Below are 26997 nucleotides of genomic sequence, written 5' to 3'. Positions count from 1 at the left end.
TACAATTCTATTTGCTCATACTAGGCACTCCTTAGCTCCTTGATGCAGTTATTTGCAGCTGCATGGAATGAAAGCACAAGATTCATTCAGGTTCCAGGGATTTCTGGGACTGAAAGACAGCCCCCCTTTTCAATTTCTACTCATTTTTCAAAGTTTAAAAAACACATCCATTGTAACTTCTTTTTTCCTTGGAAACATTTTCCTATGCTATCTGGACTTTTGATCATCCATAAATAAACAATTCACAGTACATACACACCTCATGCATTTCTCTTCCGTCTCTTGCTACTTATTTGGGTAAAATTTGAACAAGGGAAAAAGGCAGAACCAGAGGATTGGGGCATATTACTACATCAAATTTATATCCTTTGTGTTAGAGTCTGTGCAGTAGTGGATTTAACTACTCATTTCAAATCACCATTTATATTTTAAATTGCCAGAGTACACAGTGAATCTTTTTTATTGTTTAAAAATTTCATATGTAAGGCTCCTTCTCGGAGTCAGTCTTCTTACCATATTCTAATTCTTTATTTACAGGCCCTGTAGAACCTAACCATTTCCTCATTCATTACTGAAGGGATGATGGGTTAATGACTACAGCCATTTCTCCCGATTCTACTCCCGCCCCCATACCATTTTACAACCTAGATTGTTAGCCTGCGAACTTCCTCATCTGTCATTGGTCAGATTGTTATTAGCCTGAGACCTTCCACTATTAAGAATAGCTCCCCTGCCTCTCCCCCTCCCTCTTTCCTTCCTTCGCTCCCCCTCCGTTTCTCTCTCCCCCCACTAAGGGCACACACTCTGTTCGACTGCTTAATGAAATCTCTTGTGTGACTTCCTGCCTCTGGAGTGGTTTTTCTGGGTGCTTTCATTGGTGCCATGACTCGGTTGAGCTCTTCTACTGCCACTTAGGTGAGTGGAATCCCATCTGACGCCCCAGAGCCCCAGACACTGGTCTCATCTTCCATTCGCTTGGAAGCCTAGTTCTAAATCCACCACTGGCCTTCAGATTGGTAAGTTTTCACCTAGGTGGACTTAAACACTCCTCTGCTGACCTGGGACTTGACTGTTGATTGTCTGTTGCCCTCAAGGCAGTTGAGGAGTAGGGGTTCCCCCAGCTACTTTTATAGTTACTGCTGGCTCCCTTAGTTGACCTTATCTGATGGGTGGGTCCCCGATCTTTATGGTGGAGAGTCTCTCTCTGGGTTGAGGCTCCTCTTCACTTTTTCTCTTAAAATTTCTGGTGCCAAGTCCTCAACCCCCTTGGCTTTTGTCTGGCACATACCGATGAGTGTCGACACCCATCATTGTGTTGCTGCCTTGTCTCCAGCCAAATAGTCTGTGACCTCGGGATGCCTTGGATACTGACTTGGCTGTTTATCAGTCTCCACCATGGGATCTGGGTCCTCCATTCTGGAAGATTCCCCCTGGGGTGCCTACTAGACAATCTTAAACCCCTTCACCTGACTCCTGGCCTAGAGCCACCTAAACTTATTCATTCGATAATGATATTTGGTCACAGTATCCTTTAGATAATCCAAATGGCCATAATGGCACCCTGGATCCCAGTGTTCTATGGGACTTATACAACTTCTGTGAGTGAGCAAGTAGATGGAAAGAGATTCCTTACCTTTAAGTTTTCTCTTTCTTGTACACTAAACCTGATCTTTGTTCTTCCTGGAAACCCGAACACCTCCTTTTGGCAGTGAATCTTCACTTTCCCCTGCTTCTTCTTCCCCTCCTAATCCCTCCTCCTCCTCCGACTTTGAACCACCCCCATACCAGTCTCCTGCGGCAGAGGACCCTGTGGCCCCTGCTTCTCCATCTCCTTTGCCCTGCTCTGTTTCTGCTTCCTACCTCTGCCCAGCCTACCCAGTCCTCCAGTCAGTTGGTCCCATGCACATGTTCCAGCTCCCCTACAGGAGGTGGCTGGTGTGGAGGGAGTGATCAGAGTCCTTTCTTACTCTCATGTTCCTTTCTTACTCTCCAGTCTTTCCCAGATAGAGAAGCAGCTAGGCTCCTTCAACTCCAACTCTGCAAACTTCATGAAGGAATTTCAGTATCTTACCCAGTCTTACAAGGAGCATAGGCGAGTCTGAGAAAAGGTGCACAATTAGGCAGATGAGGTTCACCAGTCAAACAAACCCACCCACCTCATTGGGGCTGAAGCAGTACCAGATAGGGAACCCCAATGAGATTATAACACGGGGACCAGGTGTCTGCAATGGGATGAATTCCAAACCTGCGTTCTTATAGGTCTTCGAAAGGCAATCATTAAACCCATTAATTATGATGAACAAATTATGATAGGACAAAACTGAAAACTCATCCCATCTGCCTTTCTGAGTTGCCTCACAGAAGCCATGCTCAAATATACTAATCAGGACCCTGAAACTGTGGAGGAACAACAGCTACTCATGACATTATTTTTCCCAAAGCTACCTAGACATAAAGGCTAAATTGAGGTGGTCGACAGGGGCCCCCTTACCCAACAGCCAAGAGGTTCTAGTGGTGGCATTCAGGGTATATAACGGAAGGGAAGAAAAAAACTCAAAAACTAAAATACCAAATGCTAGCCAAAGCCTTTCAGCCAGCTAGACCTGCTCAATCAGCCACTACTAGGAACACCCTATCTCTTAGACCTCCAGGCCCATGCCTCAAGTGTGGAAAAGAGGGTCACTGGGCAGGAGCCTGCCCCAACCCCCACACCATTTTACAACCTAGATTGTTACTGTGAACAATCAATTGAGATAACTCACTACCTTCCTAGATTGTTAGCTAGCGAACTTCCACTACTTAAGAATAGCTCCCCCTGCCCCCTATGCGCCCTTAAGGACAGACACTCTGTTCGTCTGCTTAATAATATCTCTTGTGTGAGTTCTTACATCTGGAGTGGTTTTTCAATTACTACATATTTTCTTTTAAAGAAGGCACTGGAGAAAAAGTACAGACTTTGGTGCACAGCAGCCTTATGTTCAGTATTAATTCCATTAGTTAGTACTGCTCTGTGACCTTGGGTTTGCTTTCTTCATTTTAAAGTGTGGATAATAAATACCTCAAAAAGTTGTTCACAGGTTAAAGGAGAGAATTTATATAATGTGACTTATATAACTGGCACAATGTATCTGCTCAACAAATAGTGGTAATAATTCAGCTTATTAAAGATTCTTAGCACAAATTTACCTATTCAAACTGCTTCAGTTAACAATGTGAGTAATGTGTGCACAGTAGGTCTAGCAACCTAAATGTAAACATATTTAAATTCTTAAACACCTATCGAAGCACATACTATTAGAATCGATAAACAGGTTTTCTGTGGTGCTCATAATGAGCAGGCTCATTCTATAACTAATGATTCATTGAGAGTAGTTATCTTTTTTTTTTTTTACTACCGCTTTTCTTTTTCCTTAGCACCTACAAGTATACCCAACACATAGGAGGCAATCAAAGAACACCACATGTAAATCAGTGAATTGAATTTATGTACTCAGCATATTGTCTGATTAAATAAATATGTCCAGTATATAAGAAAGAAGCATTAACAATGAGTAACATCTCATAGCTTAAGCAATAGATTTTGAAGATCTGTGTCTTTTGAGGTATTTTATAGTCTATTGTGTGATAAGCATTTTCTTGTATGTGATTTATTAAAACACAACAAAACAAAAAATCTCACGGCAGCTCTCTTGAGGTAGTTACTATCCTGCCTTTTAAATGAGGAAAGTTTAACATTTGGCCAGGTCCTCTTACTCAAAATTTAGTGTGCAATGTACTTTCCCATTCCTTTCTGGGATCTGCATGAGTGCTTTTGCAGATCTAGTCCTTCTGAACATTATGGTCTCAGCTTCTTTTGGTGTTTGTGATTTTAAAACAGAACTGTATTTGTGATTGGGACTCATAAAACATCTTTTTATCACATTTATAAAGCAGTTTGAAACCAGGTGGATAGGGAAACTAGAGACTTTTCTGGCTAAGACTAATATAAACCTCTGTCCCCAGAACTTGGTGGGGGTGGGGAGGTGGCGTGGTTCAGGGATTGACAGAGAAGCTGCCCAAGAGTCTCTTTTCATGTATTGGTGCCAGTGTGAACTTCTGACTCTTCTTGGCAGAAGTTCTCTAGCATGTGTCTTGAGATAGTAGATTCTCAGTTTAGAGATCACAACTGAGATTAGAATGATGCTGTAGGCTTTATTTTCCTGCCTTCTCCAGCTATTAACCAGCTGCTCTGGGTATTTATGCAGAGCAAACCTTTGACTATTATCTTTCTAATGCTTGACTTTCACTGAAGGAAAGTCATCCTAAGTGACATTACTGGCATAAATGAGAATAATCTCTCTCTGTTCTACTTTGTTTCTACATTTACCTGTCCACATTATTGTGTCCTGATATTTTGCTTGGACAGTGCTTTGGGACATAACGTCTTCTTTCCTGAAAGCTTCAAGGAATTTGAGAAAGGAGGGGCTGCCAGGATATCTTCAGGCTAATTAGGAAATTCTTTCAACATGAACCCAGTAGCTCAGTTTCATGCAGATTGTCACGGAGCCTGTCATGATACCCCAGCTAAATTATTTTACCTTTAAAGAGTCCAGATTCTAAACACATAACTCCTACTTAACAGTTGTGTTTGGCTTTTTTCCTGCCCCATCTTCAGCCTAGTGATTTTGTTAACAGGGGCAGATAATTTGCTTGTAGGGCCTTGAGAGAAACTGACCAACATTTCCTGCGTATGGTGTGATTCTGTTCACTGATCTAACCTCTAACCAAATAAACATGGTTAGGTATAATAGACGTCTTTCCAATGCTTCCATTGTTCAGAATGTTGAATGTACCTTCATGCCCTGGTGCCAGGTCACTGAGTAATACGTTTTTTAAAAAATTTTTTTTTCTTCTGGCATTTTTGCTAACATCCCTCTACTATAACCTCTCATGCTACTTTTTGTTTCAGTGGTCACTGTAGTAAAAAATGAAATGGCTCACAGTTCTATTGTTTCTATTAAGGATTCCATGAGAACTCCTCCCCGTCTTTTTCATTAGAAAAGCCTTTTCCCAACAAAATTGAATCTTACATTGAAGTCCAGAAGTATTAAATTCTAGCACCAGTCCTATGATTGCCATATTAATGAAGCAAAATAATTGCCAAATAATGAAGTTTTTTTTAATCAATGAAAATATATAAAACCATATATTATTAATCACATAAAGGAAATAAGATAGACGTAGCACTGTAGTACCATATGAATTTATTTTATTTAATATAAAAAAGCTTTGAAGGTAAAATGAGATGAATTATTGTATCTCCTCTGCTATTTCCCACCGCATTACTATTGAGACATTTTGGATCTTTTGACTTTTTGACTATCAGAGCATGAAGAAACATGGCCATTCTGATGGTGATGTAAAGGGAATCTGTTGCAAGTCTTCTATCCAGTGCCTGCCCGTTTCATCACTTTTCAGTAGAATCTATTGTCTCCAAATGTTGACTGTCTGTAGCAAGCTGATGTCTTGATTTTTTTTTAATAAGAGTTTGTGATTATAATCTTAGAGATGAAAGAATTTATTGAAATATTTTCCTGTGGTCCCTGTTGTAAATACCTGCTATAAATACAATTAATCTAAGGCTTAAATTACAAACTCTGACCACTGGATGAAATACAAGAAAGTACATAAAGAGTTTTGGCTTAACTTGCTTTTTTCTATAAAAAATTCTTCTGCCTCACTTCCCTCTTCTATTGCCTCCCTTTTCTCAACATCCACACTTGGTAAGATGTTAGAATAAAGCTTATCTTACTTTACTGGGTTTTTTCCCCTATTAATTTTAAAATTGAAGTGGTGGAAAATAAGCAAATTCTGTATCTTCTGTTTGGATCATGTTACTTTAGCAGTCAGTCAACCTTTGTCATGTCTAACTTTTAACAGATTCTAATCATTCATAGTCTTTTATCTGGTATGTGAGCTTTACAGAGATACTTGTATTGACCACAGTTAAACATTTTGACATAAATCATTAAAATGAGTTAGTTGTACATTTTGTGTCAAGACAAAATTGAGCAAGTCTAGGAGCTGCATCACCTGTGAATACAATACCTTTGGTGTATTTATCGATGTTTATAAATAAATCCACATTAATAATTCTTTTCAAGAGTTTCCATTTTATAAGTTAAAAAAAAAAGGTGGGGATAATGAAATGAGAACCTGTGTTGTGATTTTTGTTGGCAGGGACTAATGGTGAACAATGCAGATATCTGCTGTAGAGCTCACCTTGTCATAAAATAAGTGTGTAGCACTTTGTCCTTTATAGTTTTTAAAATTTTTTATTTTAGCCAATAGAGAACTGACAGTAAAGGAGATTTCTTTTCTTTTTCTTTCTTTTTTTTTTTTTTTGTGGGGGAGTGCCAGGAATTGAACTCAGGGACACTTGGTCACTGAGCCACATCCCCACCCCTATTTTGTATTTTATTTAGTGACAAGGTCTCACTGAATTGCTTAGCGCCTTGCTTTTGCTGAGGCTGACTTTGAACTTGGGATCTTCCTGCCTCAGCCTCCTGAGCTGCTGGGATTGTAGGCATGCACCAAAGGAAATTTGTTTTCTATTGGGTATTCATGCTTTCAGTTTTAGTTAATGACATTTTATCCATTAGAATAAATGTATTTGCTACAGTGAAGTCTGATAACTAAGCAGTCAGATAACTGCTTTTATCCTTTATTTAAAAATACTTATACTGTAGTAGTTGACCCACACAAATGTATAAACAAACCAGCTACTGTTAGGAGAATACAGGAAGATGGGCTGTCTTAAATATGAGAGTTCTTCAGAGAGAATAATAAATCTGATTTAATTAGATTAGATAAAATATCATCCCCCAAGAAACATTTGTATGTTGTATGCTTTTAAATAATGCAACAAGACTTCAAAAAAAAAAAAAAAAAAGCCTACTTCTTTTTAGCTTAGAGGAAATAAATTTACCTTTGGAATCTTGGATTTAGTATCATGTAACATCTTCTTCAGAGTGGGTATTTGTCATTAATCATGTTTGAATTTTTAATTTTACTGCTTTGGGCCATCTAAACCAAATTTTAAAATGTTAAAGCAAGCCAAAGAGCTGTAATTAGATAGTAGCCTTTGAACTGCCTTTTTTACACAAGGAGGTATATGATCTGGAAGTGTATTTCAATTTGTTTTATATTTGTAGTTTTAATAATTTTGGCCCAGAAAAGACATGAGAACTTCAGGATAACACTTGAGTTCTCATCAGTGGAGTAAAGTTTCTAGTAATGGTTATCTGTTGAATGAGTTCGTTTAGTTGCAAAAAGTGTTTTGGAATATTTAGTGTTTTCTCAGTAAATCTCAAGTTGACCATTAGAGCTCCAGTTTTTCTTCAAAACTGATCAGTCATCAAATTTTTTTCTGGAAAAAAAGTTATGATTGCTATTGGTCCCAAATTTCCCTTCTTCCTGTCTTGTCAAAGGAAAAAGTGCTATGTACTTATTTTGTGCCATGATGTTTTTCATGCTTGTTAATAAGTTCCCAGATTGTAAGAAGCAGGATCACTGATTTGTTGACAAAATGAATTCTTATATGTTCCATTGTACTTGTGCACAGATGCTATTCTTATTCCTATTTACTCAAGTAATTGTGCACATAATTAGAAAAAGAAGCAACAAAGCCAAATTGTGAAAATTTCTGGGAGTCTTATTAGTTCACTCAGATACTGCTGTTCTTCTTTTTTTGAAATTGTTTGGTAATTTGACAGGAACCCCTTGGTCAATTGTATCTGTCTCTCTCTATCCCATTTTACCATTAGAAAATGTTGCGATGAAAGATCCTCCGGACTTATTGGACAGGCAGAAATGCCTGAACGCCTTGGCGTCTCTTCGACATGCCAAATGGTTTCAGGTTGGCTTTTTGTTATTATCTTACTGTTATTGTAGACTTGTGCAGGTTTTGCTTAGAATCCCAACAGTGGTTTCTGTGTACTATATAAAATGGGGTACTTTCTACTTCTTAGGGTTGTTGGAGTAAAAGAGTTAACTTAGGTTAAGTGCCTAGAATAGTTCTATTATAGTTAATGATGTTTTGTTATCATACAATTCTTTTTGGCCTAAGGTTATTCAGAATTTTAAATGATGACTTGTAAAATACAACCATGGGTAAAAAAGCTAAAAGTAATAGTTGCCTGCAATGGAATTGCCATAAGGCCACAAAAGGAATTTTAATATAAAGTTTCTTTTACTTTAAAATCTTTCTTTCTGAACCACAATTTACTATTTTTGATAGCTTGATATTTTGGTTTGCTTGAAAACCAATGAATGGCTTGCTACTTAGTATTCAGTTAAAGAACCTATCCATGATCAATATGCTTAAAATGAAGAATGAATTTCAATGGGGATATTGGAATCATTTTGTTTGTTTTAGGCAAGGGCAAATGGATTAAAATCATGTGTAATTGTCCTCCGCATTCTGCGTGATTTGTGCAACAGAGTCCCCACATGGGCACCATTAAAAGGATGGGTAAGTACTTAAATATAGTTAAAAGCAAGTTCCAAAGCTTATAGCAAAGCTATACCATTTCCTATAGAAATGGTATGTTATTATAAAATGACTACCTTCTGTGTTACCTAAGGTATGTGTTATCTGTTTTTGCCCTGGGGGAAAATTATGCATGTTTTATTTGAATTCTTTCGTTACACTTACAACTTGTTACAGAATCAGATATCTTTTTGATAAGTGTGTTCCTGCCCTCAACTCTGCACTGATGGTTGCTCTGCTGACCATGAAAGCCTCATTGGCTGACCCATTTCTCCTTCAGTTCTTCTTGCCATTATGGTTGAAATTACCTGACAGGCCAATGGAGACATTTACAAGTTAATTGCTAACTTGCCATGTTAATATATTTCATAACATTGACTTAATTTGGAAATTATATCTGACATAATCAAGACTACAACTTAAGAACTTTATAAAACAGTTCAAATAAAGCTGTAATTATTACTTTGATAAAGTATCATTAGTTTGCAGTTTGTTAAATACAGATTTGGTTCTTTTTTTATTCAAATTATAGTTCTTGAACAGACTGTCTAAAATGAAGTCTTATTCTCACATTGAGCTATTTATGCTTTGAGGGTTTCCTAGTAAATTTAGTGGGATTTTGGTGGGCTGGGTTGTATATTGCCTGTTATTAGCTATTACTAACTTACATTAAGCCCTGTTAAATCTTTGGTAAATGAATTAGATGACCATACTTTCTTTAGTGATTCTTTCAGAGTAACTAAAAATTAGAAAGCTTTTGTTATAAAAGCATCATTTGAGAATATCTCAAAAATACTCAGTTTAAAAACTGGTTGCAGGACTGGGGATATATATAGTTCAGCGGTAGAACACTTGCTTAAGATGCGTGAAGCCCTGGGTTTAGTCCCCAGTACTGCCTTCCCACTTCCTGAAATCTCTCTGGGGGAAAAAATTGTTAATCATGGGGAAGAGTGAAGTGGGCCCTAAATATTAAATTGACTTTTGCTTTTTTTGGCTTCCCTTGTAGATAGAAATGTCAGCTCACATTTAACTGGAATCCTTTTAACACTTGGTGCATGTACTAATTTGTAATTTAATATCTTCTAGCCGCTAGAGCTTATATGTGAAAAGTCTATAGGTACTTGTAATAGACCTTTGGGCGCTGGGGAGGCCTTGAGACGAGTAATGGAGTGTTTGGCATCTGGAATACTACTTCCTGGTAAGGGTTTCAAACTCTGGAGGCAAATAAATAAATAAATCAGAAAAATCTCAGTTTATTTTTCTAAATATGTACTAAATTTGTCCTCTATGCAGGAAAATGATGCTATTTTTGAGCTATTTTGCTTAGACTGTTAGCAACTAGAATGTTTATGTGTTGGAAAAGTGCTGTAAAACTTTTTCAATAATTATAATTTTTTTTATGTACTAACATAAAGTGTCCTAATAAAGTATTTTGTCTGTTATGAATCTACTTTACCTAGAAGTCTGAATTTGAAAATGCAGATGTTGATTTAAAATGTATGAAGTTCATTCTGTTTGCAGTCTGGTGTTAAATTTGGAAAAGTTAAATTTGGTCTTATTTTTTCATATGTAATCCCTTTAAGGATTTGGAATGATTGATTCATCATGTTGTTTCTAAATTTTCAGAGTAAGACCCAATCTTGGAGTTAAATACACAAGTGATTTCCAGTATAAAATATGGGCAGTTTAGTGCTAACATATCAAAAATGAGAGTGTCCTTAATACTGTAGTTGAACAGACTTCTACTTCCTCAGTTTTTTTTTCCTTTTCTCCTCTCACTTTTGTGTTAGTTTATTGAGTTCTTAATCCAGTTCTAAATGATATTTATGTTTTGCCTTTGCTTTTTTCCAAAGGGGGCCCTGGTCTTCATGATCCTTGTGAGCGAGACCCAACAGATGCTCTGAGCTATATGACCATCCAGCAAAAAGAAGATATTACCCACAGTGCACAGGTAGAAGTCTTGGAAGTCTTGGCACACAGGGTGATTTATTAGAGAGAGATCACAACTTAATTTTCTGAATTGTTCAGATTGAACACTTTTTTTCTTGCATGCCGTTAGGAACTTCTGCCATTAAAGCAGCATTTAATGAATGTCATTTTAGCTAGATGGTCTAATGGATTTATGAATGGCTACTGAAATTTGATTAATGTTTTATTCTTTAGCATGCGCTTAGACTATCAGCCTTTGGCCAGATTTATAAAGTGCTGGAGATGGATCCCCTTCCTTCTAGTAAGCCTTTTCAGAAGTATTCCTGGTCAGTTACTGATAAAGAAGGTGAGCCTGAATGTCTTATATTAGGGTTGGGGGTTGGCAGTGATGGTTGTGGGATGCCTCTCTTGTTAGAGTTTAGGGAACTTAATCCTTGTTTATCTACGACATCTACAAGGAAATTTATTGCTTTTTTCCCTGACTTTGTTGGCCTGTGTCTGCATCAGTGACATTAGCTTGTTCTTATTAATGATCAGCTCATTTGTCTGTGCTGGTCATATTTTATTACTACATAGACTTAGAGACCATACTTTGAGAACATTTGATCCAAGGAGAAGAGATAAATCATAAAGTAGGAGGAGACATTTTCACTGATCAGTTTGATGATTTTTCTCAAATGCTTGAAAGTGTGATGTAACTAAGAAAGAAAAACAAAAATATAGAGGAAAGAATATTGGAAAATTCAGGACCATCTTCAATTTGTACTAGTCTGTTTGAACTCATATTAGAGTTTGAACAGAAATAGGATCAGTATGACCTGGATTCCAATCATCGCTCGACCACTTACCTGTTTGAGGCTTTGAGCAATTAGTTCCTCTCTCTTGGTGGGGATATTATTGTCTTTCTTACTTTATTGACTGTTATCAGGTAAAAATGCCTGGCTCACTGCCTGAAATAGAGCAGATATTTGAGTCTGAATCTGCTTATTCTTCTCACTGTGCCACAGAAAACACTTCAATTTGTTTACTTTCCTCTCATATTATATTAGAAGATGGGATATTTAATACCAGATATTCTTCACCTAGGGTGCAGCCCACCTCTCACAGTTGATATTTTAGTAATTTCTGTATGACAAAAATAGTGCAGTTGTGCAATCTATTATTTAGACACTATAATTTCAGTAGATCTAAAAAGACTTATTCAGGGAGTCCCAAGATCAGAATTGTTTAATAGTAATAATATTAAGACTTTTTGTGCTTTTTTGTGTTCCTTTTCCACTCTTTCCTGAGTGTACGGTTTTCTAGAGGCTAATAAGTTTTATTTTAATTTTCATAAAGCTTAATATTGATATATATTACCCACAAAGTAAAACTGTTAATGGGAATGATATATTGGCTAGATTATATTGTTATATTGTGTGAATCTATGAATATGCAACAACAAATCTTACCATTATGTACAATTATAATGTACCCATGGGGAAAAAAAAGAATATAAAATAGTCCTGAACTAAAAAGTTTGAAAATCACTGCCTTATACTGTGACCTCCCTCAGGGGAAGGAATCCTCCAGACTGTACCATATCATTGTTATAAAGCAGTGCTCAGTAAAAATCATGGAAGAAAAAGTTGGTTTTTTTCAAGAGTGTGCTCACACACTGGCAGTGAGATTACTGAGAGGTATTTACATATCCATACCACATTAAGCATTGTCTATGAATGGCATGATTGAATAAAAATCTCCAATATATATATTTTTTCTTATGATTAGTAGCAAAAATAATATTTCTATTGCAGAATTCACAGTACTTTTTTCGCCCTCCCACTAGATAGTGAAAGTGTATCAGCTATTATGTGACTTAGGTTTTGTTTTTGTTTTTAACGTAAAGATCTTTCTCAGAAGTTTGGGAACTACTAATCTGCCAACCTAGAGCATAAAATAGAGTCAGAATGTGCCAGTGTTCCTGTTGTAGCCCTATAAGTTAGTACCTGAATGATCTGAACAAGTCACTTTCTCATTTTGTGCTTTGATTATAAGATGAGCTCCCTCATAATTTCATGCTTTTAGCACCTAGCTTTCTGACATTCATATTTAAATTTAATTCCTATAATTCTTGGTGATTTCAATATTCTTTCAGGTGATTTATTCCCCTAAACTCTGACATTCATTTTTTTTTTTTTTTAGGACTTTTTAAAAAAATTTATTTTCATTGTAAACAAATGGGATACATGTTGTTTCTGTTTGTACATGGAGTAACAGCATACCATTTGCATATTCATAAATTTACATAGAGTAATGATGTTTGATTCATTCCATTATCCCCCCCCCCACCTCTCTTTTCCCTCTATACAATCCCTCCTTCCTCCATTCTTGTCCCACTCCCACCCCCCATTAAGTGTCATCATCTGCTTATCAGTGAGATCATTCCTCTTTTGGATTTTTGAGATTGGCTTATCTCACTTAACATGATATTCTCCAATTTCATCCATTTGCCTGCAATTGCCATAATTTTATTATTCTTTATAGCTGAGTAATATTCCATTGTATATATATACCACAGTTTCTTTATCCATTCATCAATTGAAGGGCATCTAGGTTGGTTCCATAGTCTGGCTATTGTGAATTGAGCCGCTATGAACATTGATGTGGCTGTATCTCTGTAGTGTGCTGATTTTAAGTCCTTTGGATATAGGCCGAGGAGTGGGATAGCTGGGTCAAATGGAAGGTCCATTCCAAGTTTTCTAAGGAATCTCCACACTGCTTTCCAGAGTGGCTGCACTAATTTGCAGTCCCACCAGCAATGTATGAGTGTACCTTTTTCCCCACATCCTCTCCAACACCTATTGTTGCTTATGTTCTTGATAATCGCCATTCTAATTGGGGTGAGATGGAATCTTAGTGTAGTTTTGATTTGCATTTCTCTTATTACTAAAGATGGTGAACATTTTTTCATATATCTGTGGATTGCTTGTACATCTTCTGTGAAGTGTCTGTTCATTTCCTTAGCCCATTTGTTGATTGGGTTATTTGTATTCTTGGTGTAGAGTTTTTTGAGTTCTTTATATATTCTGGAAATTAGTGCTCTATCTGAAGAGTGAGTGGCAAAGATATTCTCCCACTCTGTAGGCTCTCTCTTTGCATTGCTGATAGTTTCCTTTGCTGAGAGAAAGCTATTTAGTTTAAATCTATCCCAGGTATTGATTCTTGCTTTATTTCTTGTGCTATGGGAGTCCTGTTAAGGAAGTCTGATCCTAAGCCAACAAGGTGAAGATTTGGACCTACTTTTTCTTCTATAAGATGCAGGGTCTCTGGTCTGATTTCAAGGTCCTTGATCCATTGTGAGTGATTCTTGTGCAGGGTGAGAGATAGGGGTTCAGATTCATTCTGCTGCATATGGATTTCCAGTTTTCCCAGCATCATTTGTTGAAGAGGCTATCTTTTCTCCATTGCATATTTTTGGCACCTTTGTCTAGTATAAGAAAATTGTATTTATTTGGGTTTGTGTCCGTGTCCTCTATTCTGTACCATTGATCTACCTGTCTATTTTGGTGCCAATACTATGCTGTTTTTGTTACTATTGCTTTGTAGTATAGTTGAAGTTCTGGTATTTTGATGCCCCCTGTTTCATTCTTCCTGCTAAGGATTGCTTTAGCTATTCTGGGTTTCTTATTCTTCCAGGTGAATTTCATGATTGCTTGCTCTATTTCTGTGAGGTATGTCATTGGGATTTTAATTGGAATTGCATTGAGAAAGCGACTCTGAGGGAACAAGTAAACAGAAGGAAAAGAAAGCAAGAAACGTAAAGAAATAAAAACTTAAATATTTTTTTAAAAAAAGGATAAAAAAGAAAATCTACTGTATAATAGTCATATACTAATGAAACCTCTCAATGTTCAGTAGCCTGATGCATAAGAGGTACCTGACAATGAGCTTCAAGCCTCCAGCAGGCGTCTCAGGATGGGATTTGCCCCACCCGAAGATCGGAGCTACGGCTTCCAGGATTATCCAAGATTGCTGCTCTGGCTTCGAAATGTGTTGGCAAATGGGGAGCTGCAGCTCAGGGGTGGACGTGGTCAGCTGGAGGTCCTGGAGACAGGATGCAGTTGGTCCGGCAGTGGTCCTGGAGGTCCGGTGTGTTTGGTGTGGTTGTGGGATCCAGGAGGCCGGGTGCAATCAGTTGGTCTGGGTTCCCGGTGATAGGGCACAGTCAGTTGGTCTGGGGGTCCTGGCGGCAGGGAGCAGTCAGTTGATGTGAGGGCCCCAGAGGCAGGGAGTGATTGGTCGGGCTGAGGGATCCTGGAGACGGGACTCAGTCAATCCGGCCAGGGGTCCCTCAGGGCCTGGCTGTTAACTCTGACTTTCTTAATTCCTTTACTTCTCCCATAATTACTTTCTCTTTTACCTTACTCAGTTACCCATTCTGTGGACACACCCTTGACCTTGCCTTCAGCAATAAGTATACTTGTACCCTTTCCAGCTTCCTCTTATTGTCAATCTGTCGAGTACTCTTATTTCTTGAACTCACCATTGGTTTTGTTATGTTTACATAGTTACTTATTTTCATGGTCTCCCTTCTGTTTGTACCCTGCTTGTGTTCTCTGACCCATCATTATGATTACTCCCTCGCATGTACTTTCACTTCCTTGATCTTCTCTTTCTGATAATATTCTAACTGATTGAACTCCATCTTTTTGTCTACATTAGATTTATGAACATGATTGGGGGAAAAAAGCACAGCCATCTTGACCATTTTTCTTTAAGTCTGTATCACTAACCTCATGGGAACTACTTATCTGACAATTCTATAAGATCAAGAGTTCTCCAGTTTTCCTAGATAACTCTTTCATATCTCTAGCCCCTTCTCCTTACTGTCATCTAATGACCTTGTTTGCTTCTGTTTTCCTCACATTAGTAGTAATCTGGAGCTAAGATGAGCCTTTCTACTTGTCTACTGTATCACATTCCCTCTTGCCTACCAGTGGACATTATTCCAGAAGTTATGTCTTCTCACTAATGTCAGTTTCTCCCTGTCTATTGAGTCATTTTCATCAGCATAAAAACCTGCTATAGTATTTCCCATCTGCAAGACAAAGCCAAATAAAACTCTTTTTTTTAGTTCTACAGCTCCACTAACAGAGTCACGTTTCTCATCTCACTTGTAGAGCAGTACTTTTGGAAGTTGTGGCCTATTTCTTCCTTTTCCTCACTTTCTGTTCCCTTTTGAACCTGTTCTAATCATGCTTTCTTCCCCACTGCTCTATTGCTTGTGACCTTCATGTTACCATATTTGGTGGTTGGGTTTCAGTCTTAGTCTTAGCAACTTTTTTGGCGGTGCTGGGGATTGAACCCAGGGCTTTGTGCTTAAATGGCAAGCATTCTACCAACTGAGCTGTATCCCCTGGCCAACTTTTGGCACCTATGTTTATTTTATTATGAGATGCAGCCCATATATAGAAAAAGCATACAGGTTAAAAATAATTATTTAAAAAATCCATTTAATCATTAGCGTGGTTAATAAACAAAACATCACAGCTCTTTGGGAACCATCCATTTATTCTGCCCCATTACCTTCTTGCCACTTGAACTATCGTTCCTGACATTTTGTCATTCATTTCCTAGATTGCCCTTTTTTGTTGTTTGTTTTAGTTGTAGGTGGCCACAATACCTTTATTTTACTTCTATGTAGTGCTGAGGATTGAACCCAGGACCTTATGCATGCTAGACTAGTGCTGTACCACTGAGCCACAACCCCAGCCCCCTGAATTGTCTTTATCACTTTCCCACTTACAATTTGCTTTCCTAAATAATTTGATTTTGCCTGGCACTTTCAAGAAGTGAAACTGTACTAAGTTTACTCTTTTGTGACTGGATTCTTTCTCTCCAGCATTGGTTTGGGATTACTTCATGGTGCTGAATTATTTTATTTATTTTAATAGTTCTGCAGTACGTATTTGAGTATATTGCAATTTATTCATTCTACTTTTTTTGTGTGTGTGTGGAGGGTACCAGTCATTCTACTTTTGAAGGACATGTAGGTTCTTTATTTTTTGACAACCACCCACAGTACTGATATGAGTAGTCTTAGACATGTCTTCTGAAGTATGTGTCTTGGAGTTAACGTAGGCCAGTAAGTGACTTAGTGAACTGTTAAATATGCCAGTTTGCTCTCCCATCAGCAGTGTATCAAAGTTTCTGTTGCTCCATATCCTCAGCAACATTTTGATATTGCCAGTTTTTCTGAAATGAAATATTAATTTTCATTTGACTTCCAGGTCATCACTTTCTCTTCATTCTTCTAGCTCCACTGGCATCCCCTCAGTTTTTTTGCTTGTTCTTCCTCATTTTTCTAACTTTCAAATATTAAAGTGTCCCAGGAATCAGTTCTTAGACCTTACTTACACCAACTCCTTTAGTCTCTTGTCTTGAAATTTCTTCTGTACACTGTGGATTGTCCCAAGTTTATTCTTACATCCTAGACTACCAGGTCCTTCAACTCAGTGCCTCAGTATTCCCATCTCAAACCTAAGATTTCTAAAATCCAAACTCTTTTCTTACTCTGCCTCTGTTCTTCTCTTGCCTTGGTATACCTATCCCTTTTGTGGAAAGTCTCCACCTTGTGTGTTCAGACCCAAGTCCTTCAATCCACCTTTGAATCCTTTTTCATTCTCTCATTTCCAAACCACCGGCAAACCCTGTTCTATTTCAAAGTTTGTCCAGAATTCATCTGTTTCTTTAATCTCTCATTGCTAATATTCTTTCCTCAGCTACCATTATCTCTTACCTGGTTTATTATAATAACTTCCTCTCTAGTCCTTCTGCTTTTATCTTTCCCTTGGAAGTCTTATCTCAACAAAGCAACAGTCCTTTTTTCCACAGACAGTTGCAAAGATGTTATGGTGAGATCTTAACTATCCCTCACCCAGTTCCTCCGAGTGGTTATATTTTGTGTAACTGTAGTACAATATCAGGAAATTGACATTGATATAATATGTGTATTTAAGTTTTATGTCATTTTATCATACATGTAGATTTCTGTAACCACTATTGCCACCAAGATACCAAACTATTCCATCACCAGAAAAGTTTCCCTCATGTTACCCTTTTATAGGCATAGCTGCCTCTCTTCCCCCACGAGTCCTTTATGCCCTAGGAATCACTAAAATTTTTCTGTGTTATTTTATCATATCAGAGGTACATGGGATTATATGGCATGTGACCTTTTGAGTGTCCCCCCCCCCCCCCAGCATGTCATCTTTGGAGTCTATCCAAAATGTTGGCATGTGTCAATAATTTGTTCCTTTTTTTTGTTTAGTAGTAGTTCATGGTATAAATGAACTAGAATTTGTTTAACCATTCACCTATTTTAGGATATTTTGTTAGTTTTTGGTTTGGGGCTAATAAAACTACTATAAACAATTATTTGTAGGTTTTTGTGTGTTAGATTGGCCAGTAGTATTCCTTTTCTACAATATTTTAAGTTTTGACTTCAAGGTTATACTGCCCAATAAAGTAAGTTAGGAAGTGTTCCTTCCTTTTGTGTTCTTTGCAAGAGCTTGTGAAGAATTGATATTATATTTTCCTCTTAGGTATTTAGAAGACTTTGGGCATATAGTTTTCTTTGTGGGAAGTTTTAAATCATGGATCTAATTAGGCACAGAACTGTCATCTTCTTATAACATTTTTGGTAATTTGTGGTTTTCTGGGAATTTGTCCATTTCACCTAAAGTCAAGCATATTTTATAATAAAGTAGGTCATAAGTTGATCATCATTTTATTGTTTGCATTGCTTTTATATATTTCATACCTTTTTTTCTGATCTCTCTTAGTAGGGATTTTTTTTTTATTAGTCTTTAAAAATCAACTTTTGGTTTTGTTGATTATCTTGTGTTGTATGTTCATATTGTTTCACTGATTTCTGCCCTTTAATTTTTCTGCCTTCTTATTCTGTCCATTACCATTATTGATTTTTCAGTCTCTTATTTAATTGCATATATTTTTTAAGTTGGTAAGCTTCATTTTAAGCATAGATTTAAATACATCACATTATTTTGACATTAGTAATTTTATTATTTAATTAAAACTATTTATTATTTTCCCTTATTACTCTTAGACCCATTGTCCATTTAGCTATCATTGCTTCATTTACAGACAAATGAGAATTTTGTATTTAACTTTTTGTTTATGAGTGTTTACTTGTTCTGCTGTCATCTGAGAACATGTTTGAGAGCTTCCTCACCCCCAAATCCTCTTGCTGGTGTGCCAGTTTTTAAGCTTATGTTGTGTTTCTTTCATTTTAGAATTTTTGGTATAAACTATTAAGTTTCAGATTTCTGCCAGAAATTCTTTGTAATGAAGTTTTTATTTGAAAGGTTCATTACCTGGGTCCTCCCTTGGGTATGTTTCTGTTGTCTGCTTTCTCTCGGTTTTTGAACACAAAATCTTCTCATGTGTCTGGTTATAATGAATATTGAAGGTTAAAATGAAAATTATAGAGACTTTAAGTCCTGCATTTATATATATTTTTTTCAGCGAGATGGCTAATGGAGTTGGCAGTCCTGGATCATTTTATTGCACTTAGGGATTAAGGTGATTGAAGCTGGGCTTCAGTTTTTGTGAAGTATAGACTTTTTCCAGTTCATCTTACTTTTAGTATGTAGCATTTTGGAAACCCAATCTAAAGTATGGGGATCTACTAGGCTTTCTTCTTGGTGGTCCCTGAACTTCAGTTTTAGAACCCTGAGACCTAGGAGTTTGTAGGAAGAACTCTGTTCAGTTCTTTGTGAACTACTCTGAATTTAAAAAATAACCATAAGGGAAAATGTGGCCCCCAATGTAGACTGTGACTAATTCTTCATTGTCCAGGAACAAATATTTATTTGTTTAGTTTTCTAAACATCTCATCCTTTGTGAAGGATCACTTCAGGAACCCCATTCTGATTTACTTACTCTTACATCCTGGAAGTGGAACCTTGACATTTTGTCAGTTAATAGCACAGGGTTGAGAACTTATGTAACCCAGCTCTCCTCATCTACTACTACTACCTATTCCTTGTTCCTGCCACTTCCATTGCTTCCTTTATCATGTTTCTTAGCATGTTCCTGTCTTGGGACCTACGTGCTTTTTTCTCTTCTTGGAATGCTTTCCCCCAAATGGCTCAGTTGTTTGCTCTTACTTTCAGATATCTTCATCAAAAGGTCACCTCATCAGTGATGCCTTTCTGATTCCTCTTAATGAGTACCATATATAAAATAGCAACACCTCTTCACCATAAAGTGCCTTTTACTGTTCTTCATTATATGACATATTATAATTAGTCTCCATTGCTATACCTAAGCTGTGTGAGAAAAGGAAGATTGTCCTCTGTTAAATGTTCAGCACCTAAAATTGCCCTGTGCATAGTAAATAATATTTGTTGTTGAATGAATATCTGAATCATTTTATAATGGGATTGATAAAAGTTCCAGTTTGATATGGTGGTTGTGAAAATTAAGGAAGTTAATACATGTAAGGAACTACTAGTAGTGCCAGGCAGATGGTAAGCACTCAACTGTTGTTTTTAAGTTTTGTTGTCTCAGAAATGATCACTTCTTATTGCTCGATAGTAAAAAAGGTTTTAAAACTAGCTTTTTGTAAAGCAACTCCCCTCTTTTCTGATTACTATTATGATTAACCTGAGATTTTCCAGCCCTTTTTCAATGGGTGGGATGATAGAATGAAGCTTAATCCGTTGAGCTTTATATATGTAGCTGAATGAGTTAGAGAATAACTCTGTGCACTTAGCCAGCTTATGATTTCCAGTTAATCAGGGAGCTACTTTTAATGTAATTTAATGAGCAGGAGAGTGATTGATTTTACATAGTTCCTTTTTTGCTAATGTTTCTTAAAGACTGTATTCTGGGAGACTGGCACACTCACAATTTTATGTAATGCAAATGAAATACAGTACTAAGCAGATATTGCCTTCTGTTAAAGATTAATTGACCTGAGAGGGTAATATTGACTCAGGCAAATGCCACAGTCAGTCTTTACCCCCAGGGACAGTAACTCTTGATGATCAGAAAATAATTAATCTCAGTATTATTACAGATTTTCACTAGAAGTATCTGAAAATCTTGTGGCATGAATATTTTGAGCACATCTTTCCTTAGGAAAAATCTAACAACCACCTTCTAAGTTCAAGACACAGAAAAAAAAATTTTTTTTTTTTCTTTTTGCGGTGCCGGGGATCAAACCCAGAGCCTTGTGCTTGCAAGGCAAGCACTCTACCGCCTGAGCTATCTCCCCAGCCCAGAAAAATCTCTTGCACACTAGGAGAGGTTGATGAACTTTTCTGTATTATTTTTAAAAAACTTGGACAGCAAGTTTTTGCTTGATAGCATTATTAACAGTCTGTTTTATCCAAGAAATTGATTAATTTCAGTTCCGTTACTTTTTATTCCATACCTATTATGTTTTTAAGTCTTGTGTTAAGATGCTTTATAAAGTAGAAGGAGAAAATATCTTCAACTTTCAAAGAGCACTAAGGACACACAAGACTATGTAGATGGTATAGGCAATGATACAGACTATATTTTGGATCCCATTGACACTTTAGAAAAGTTGATATGAAAGACTTTATGGAGAGAGGGGTACTGTAAATAAAATCTGGAATAGGATTTGAAGAGGCAGAAGACTATTTTATAGTTTAATAATCACATCTCTGAAAGCATAAGATTTAACATGTTTACTTTTAAAATTTATATAAGAAGCAAATATTAAGCTTTAGAAATATTTTAGAAGATACAAATAAAAAGAAATTCTATCAGAGATAACTACTTTTAACATTTTTCACACATAACTTCCAGACTTTCTCTGATTATACATATAATAGATGTGAATACATTCTGTCTTAGTCTCTTTGGGCTGCTAAGAGAAACCACCTTAGACTAGGCAATTTATAAGTGACAGAAATCTATTTTTCACATTTCCAAAGGCTGGAAGTCTAACATCAAGATTCAAGCAGAGTGGGGCTGGGGAGATAGCTCAGTTGGTAGAGAGCTTGCCTTGTAAGCACAAGGCCCCGGGTTCAATCCCCAGCAACCCCACCCCCCCCCCCCCCCCCCCCGGCCCGGAAAAAAAAAAAAAAAAAAAAGATTCATGCAGATTCTGTATCTGGTGAGGGCCTACTCCTAACAGATGGCACCTGTTGTGTATTCTCACATTGTGGAAGGGACAAACTTAGGCCTCTTTTATAAGTGTACTTGTCCCTTCATGAGGGCTCTGCCTTTATGACCTGATTTCCTGCCACATACTCAGTTCCCAGCACACTGTGTTGGAATCAGAGCATAGCATATGCATAGATATTTGTGCATATAATGCATAAATTGGAAAGTAAATATTTGTAAAAAGTGATAATATTAAATCATTTTAGAAGACTTGCTTTTAAACATTTTGCTTTTCTAGATTATAAATATGATAGATTGATCAGTGAAAAATGTGTGTGATCTTTGTAATTTCGGATGTTTTCCTACCTGAACGTATTAGAATGAAAAAGGTCATTGTTTTGACTGATAGTGAAACTTTCATGATTTGTTTTAGGTGCTGGGTCTTCAGCTCTGAAGAGGCCATTTGAAGATGGATTAGGGGATGATAAAGATCCTAATAAAAAGATGAAACGAAACCTAAGGAAAAGTGTGTAAACTCTTTATTCTTATTGATGTGAACTAGAATGGATTTATAGTCTCAGACAGAAAAATAAGAAGTGAAGGATTTGGGCTAGGGATGCAACTCAGTGATAGTACTTGCTTAGCATGATTGAGACCCTGATTTCAATCCCCAGCACTAGAAGAAACCAAAAATTTGATTGATTTGAGTAGAGGTTTTTTTTTTTTGGGCGGTGCTGGGGATTGAACCCAGGGCCTTGTGCTTGCAAGGTGAGCACTCTACCAACTGAGCTATCTCCCCAGCCCTGATTAGAGATTTTTATTGTTGTTGTTTTAAAGGTTATTAACCTCATCTTTCGTACCATTATTTTATTTATTTACTTATTTTTATGTGGTACTGAGGATCAAACCCAGTGTCTCACACATACTAGGCAAGCACTGTACCACTGAGCCCCAGCACTGGCCCTTGATTAGAGTTTTAAGAATAAGATCTCAAGTGGGGTACTCCTCTAGTCCCAGCTACTTGGGAGGCTTAGGCAGAGGATGGCAAGTTCAAGATCAGCTTGGGTGGATGACTGAGGCCTTTTTTCAAAAATAAATATTAAAGACATGGCTGGGAATGTATGTGACTCAGTGTTAAAGTGCTTGCAGTATCATGCAAAAATCCCTGGGCTCAATCCCCAGTACCCCTGAAAAAAGGAAAACTCTTCACTGAGAAATTGATCATGGAACAACTTTCCCAAGTTTCTAAGCTTCATTACTTAAGACACATTAATATAGACAAGTGGAAATTAATGTATATAGTAATGCATGTTAGTTTTACAGTGATGTTAGCATAATCATTCATTTTAGAACTATTTATGAAGTGAAGTAAATTTGTGTCTTGAAATTCCCATAAAAAAATTGGTAGACTTATATACCTTGAAACAAAATGGTTTTGTAGTTAATTTCTCATTTCTTTTTCTTTAATAGTCCTGGATAGTAAAGCAATAGACCTTATGAATGCACTAATGAGGCTAAATCAGATCAGGCCTGGGCTTCAGTATAAGCTCTTGTCTCAGTCTGGTCCTGTCCATGCCCCAGTCTTCACAATGTCTGTAGATGTGGATGGCACAACATACGAAGCCTCAGGACCATCCAAGAAAACAGCAAAACTTCACGTAGCAGTGAAGGTACTGTACTTCTTTTCCTCAACAATTCTTTGTTATTTTATGTTCCAAATAAAGTACTTATTTTCCCGGAGTAAACTAATAGTATCTTTCACATTTTCATACCAATAACAAAAACTTCAGTTACTTTTGGATCATAAAATTTTTCTTTTTTTTTTCTGTGTGTGAAATGGTATACATTGATTATATGAAGTATAGAAAATACAGAAAAAAGTAAATAAAAATATGTCAGTTTTGGGGCTGCATTTGTGGCACAGTAGTAGACTGCTTGTGTAGCACGTGTGAGTCACTGGGTTTGAACCTTGGCATCACATATAAATAAGTAAATAAGGTATTGTGTCCATCTACAACTAAAAATATATTTAAAAACATAAATCAGTTGCATATTTTGGAGGCATAGGTGAGTATTTTTATATATTGGTTTATTTCCACTTCTTCCTATTTTGTTTTTTCAAGTTGGGCTCACAGAATTTAAACAATTATATATGTAATATTTTTTAAATTTATTTTTACTGTAAACAAATGAGATACATGTTGTTTCTGATTGTACATGGAGTAACAGCATACCATTTGCGTAATCATACATTTACATAGGGTAATGATGTTTGATTCATTCTGTTATTTTTCCTCCCCCCCACCCCTCCCACCCCTCTTTTCCCTCTATACAGTCCCTCCTTCTTCCATTCTTGCCCCCCTCCCACCCCCATTATGTGTCATCATCCGCTTATCAGCGAGATCATTCGTCCTTTGGTTTTTTGAGATTGGCTTATCTCACTTAGCATGATATTCTCCAATTTCATCCATTTGCCTGCAAATGCCATAATTTTTTTATTCTTTATAGCTGAGTAATATTCCATTGTGTATATATATATATACACCACAGTTTCTTTATTCATTCATCAATTGAAGGACATCTAGATTGGTTCCACAGTCTGGCTATTGTGAATTGAGCCGCTATGAACATTGATTCAGATCTCTGTAGTATGCTGATTTTAAGTCCTTTGGGTATAGGCCAAGGAGTGGGATAGCTGGGTCAAATGGTGGGTCCATTCCAAGTTTTCTAAGGAATCTCCACACTGCTTTCCAGAGTGGCTGCACTAATTTGCAGTCCCACCAGCAATGTATGAGTGTACCTTTTTCCCCACAACCTCTCCAACACCTATTGTTGCTTGTGTTCTTGATAATTGCCATTCTAATTGGGGTGAGATGGAATCTTAGGGTAGTTTTGATTTGCATTTCTCTTATTACTAAAGATGTTGAACATTTTTTCATATATCTGTTGATTGCTTGTAGATCTTCTGTGAAGCGTCTGTTCATATCCTTAGCCCATTTGTTGATTGGGTTATTTGTATTCTTGGTGTAGAGTTTTTTTGAGTTCTTTATATATTCTGGAAATTAGTGCTCTATTTGAAATATGAGTGGGAAAGATTTTCTCCCACTCTGTAGGCTCTCCCTTCACATTGCTGATAGTTTCCTTTGCTGAGAGAAAGCTATTTAGTTTGAATCTATCCCAGTTATTGATTCCTGATTTTATTTCTTGTGCTATGGGAGTCCTGTTAAGGAAATCTAATCCTAAGCCAACAAGGTGAAGATTTGGACCTACTTTTTCTTCTATAAGATGCAGGGTCTCTGGTCTGATTTCAAGGTCCTTGATCCATTGTGAGTGATTCTTGTGCAGGGTGAGAGATAGGGGTTCAGATTCATTCTGCTGCATATGGATTTCCAGTTTTCCCAGCATCATTTGTTGAAGAGGCTATCTTTTCTCCATTGCATATTTTTGGCACCTTTGTCTAGTATAAGAAAATTGTATTTATTTGGGTTTGTGTCTGTGTCTTCTATTCTATACCATTGATCTTCCTGTCTGTTTTGGTGCCAATACTATGCTGTTTTTGTTACTATTGCTTTGTAGTATAGTTGAAGTTCTGGTATTTTGATACCCCCTGTTTCATTCTTCCTGCTAAGGATTGCTTTAGCTATTCTGGGTTTCTTATTCTTCCAGGTGAATTTCATGATTGCTTGCTCTATTTCTGTGAGGTATGTCATTGGGATTTTAATTGGAATTGCATTGAATCTGTATAGCACTTTTGATAGTATGGCCATTTTGACAATATTAATTCTGCCTATCCAAGAACATGGGAGATCTTTCCATCTTCTAAGGTCTTCCTCAATTTCTTTCTTCAGTGTTTTGAAGTTTTCATTGTAGAGATCTTTTACCTCTTTGGTTAGATTGATACCCAAGTATTTTATTTTTTTTTTTGAGGCCATTGCAAATGGAGTTGTTTTCCTCATTTCCCTTTCAGCTGTTTCATCGCTTGCGTATAAAAATGCTGTAGATTTATGCGTGTTGATTTTATAGCCTGCTATTTTGCTGAATTCATTGATGAGGTCTAGAAGTTTTCTGGAGGAGGTTTTTGGATTCTCTAAATATAGAATCATGTCATCCGCAAATAGTGACAGCTTAAGTTCCTCTTTTCCTACTCGTATCCCTTTAATTTCTTTAGTCTGCCTAATTGCTTTGAATAGAGTTTCGAGGACAAGGTTGAATAAAAGTGGTGAAAGAGGACATCCCTGTCTTGTTCCCGTTTTTAAAGGGAATGGTTTCAGTTTTTCTCCATTAAGAATGATGTTGGCCATGGGCTTAGCATAAATAGCCTTTACAATGTTCAGGTATGTTCCTACTATCCCTATTTTTTCTAGTGTTTTCAGCATGAAGGGGTGTTGTATATTGTCAAATGCTTTTTCTGCATCAATTGAACTAACCATATGATTCTTATCCTTAAGTCTATTGACATGATCGATTACGTTTATTGATTTTAAATAACATTTTTACAGATGTTAAACCATCCTTGCATTCCAGGGATGAACCCCACTTGATCGTGGTGCACGATTTTCTTTAATATGTTTTTGGATTCGGTTTGCCAATATTTTGTTAAGGATCTTAGCATCTATATTCGTCAAGGATATTGGTCTAAAATTTTCTTTCCTTGATGTGTCTTTTCCTGGTTTGGGTATGAGGGCGATATTAGCTTCATAGAATGAGTTCGGTAGGGTACCCTCCTTTTCTATTTCCTGGAATACTTTGAGAAGTATTGGAATGAGTTCTTCTTTGAAGGTCTTGTAGAACTCGGCTGAGAATCCGTCTGGTCCTGGGCTTTTCTTGGATGGTAGATTTTTGATGGCTTCTTCTATTTCACTGCTTGATATTGATCTGTTTCAATCATGTATGTCCTCCTGGTTCAGTTTGGGAGGCGCATATGTCTCTAGAAATTTGTCAATGTCTTTGGTAGTTTCTATTTTGTTGGAATACAGATTTTCAAAGTAGCTTCTCATTATGTTCTGTATCTCAATGGTGTCTGTTGTGATATTTCCTTTTGCTTCATGTATTTTAGTAATTTGAGTCTTCTCTCTCCTTCTCTTTGTTAGTGTGGCTAAGGGTTTATCTATTTTGTTTACTTTCTCAAAGAACCAACTTTTTGTTATGTCAATTTTTTGAATAGTTTCTTTTGTTTCAGTTTCATTGATTTCAGCTCTGATTTTAATTATTTCCTGTCTTCTACTACTTTTGCTGTTATTCTGTTCTTCTTTTTCTAGGGCTTTGAGCTGTAATGTTAGGTCATTTAATTGTTGACTTTTCATTCTTTTCTGGAATGCGCTCCATGCAATGAATCTTCCTCTTAGTACCGCTTTCATAGTGTCCCAGAGATTTTGATATGTTGTATCATCATT

General features: G+C 36.8%; 1 protein-coding gene across 6 annotated transcripts in view; it reads left to right on the top strand.

The window, feature by feature from the left end:
* The window catches only part of STRBP (spermatid perinuclear RNA binding protein), an 80442-nt gene that overhangs the window by 14758 nt on the left and 38687 nt on the right, over nucleotides 1–26997 (top strand). For all 6 annotated transcript variants that reach the window (XR_013759709.1, XR_013759710.1, XM_079113787.1 and 3 more), the window contains 7 exons: nucleotides 7806–7897; nucleotides 8417–8512; nucleotides 9617–9728; nucleotides 10384–10481; nucleotides 10694–10805; nucleotides 22038–22130; nucleotides 23075–23274. Coding sequence is in view for 4 of the 6 variants with exons in the window: in XM_079113787.1 (XP_078969913.1) it covers nucleotides 7806–7897; nucleotides 8417–8512; nucleotides 9617–9728; nucleotides 10384–10481; nucleotides 10694–10805; nucleotides 22038–22130; nucleotides 23075–23274 (803 nt within the window). In the remaining 2 variants the exon portion in view is untranslated. The remainder of the gene's footprint in view (nucleotides 1–7805; nucleotides 7898–8416; nucleotides 8513–9616; nucleotides 9729–10383; nucleotides 10482–10693; nucleotides 10806–22037; nucleotides 22131–23074; nucleotides 23275–26997) is intronic.

Source organism: Sciurus vulgaris, assembly GCF_902686455.1.
Source record: "Sciurus vulgaris genome assembly, chromosome: 15".
Classification (NCBI taxonomy): domain Eukaryota; kingdom Metazoa; phylum Chordata; class Mammalia; order Rodentia; family Sciuridae; genus Sciurus; species Sciurus vulgaris.
Note: the sequence above shows the minus strand (reverse complement) of the source record. Positions and strands in the feature narration are given on the sequence as shown.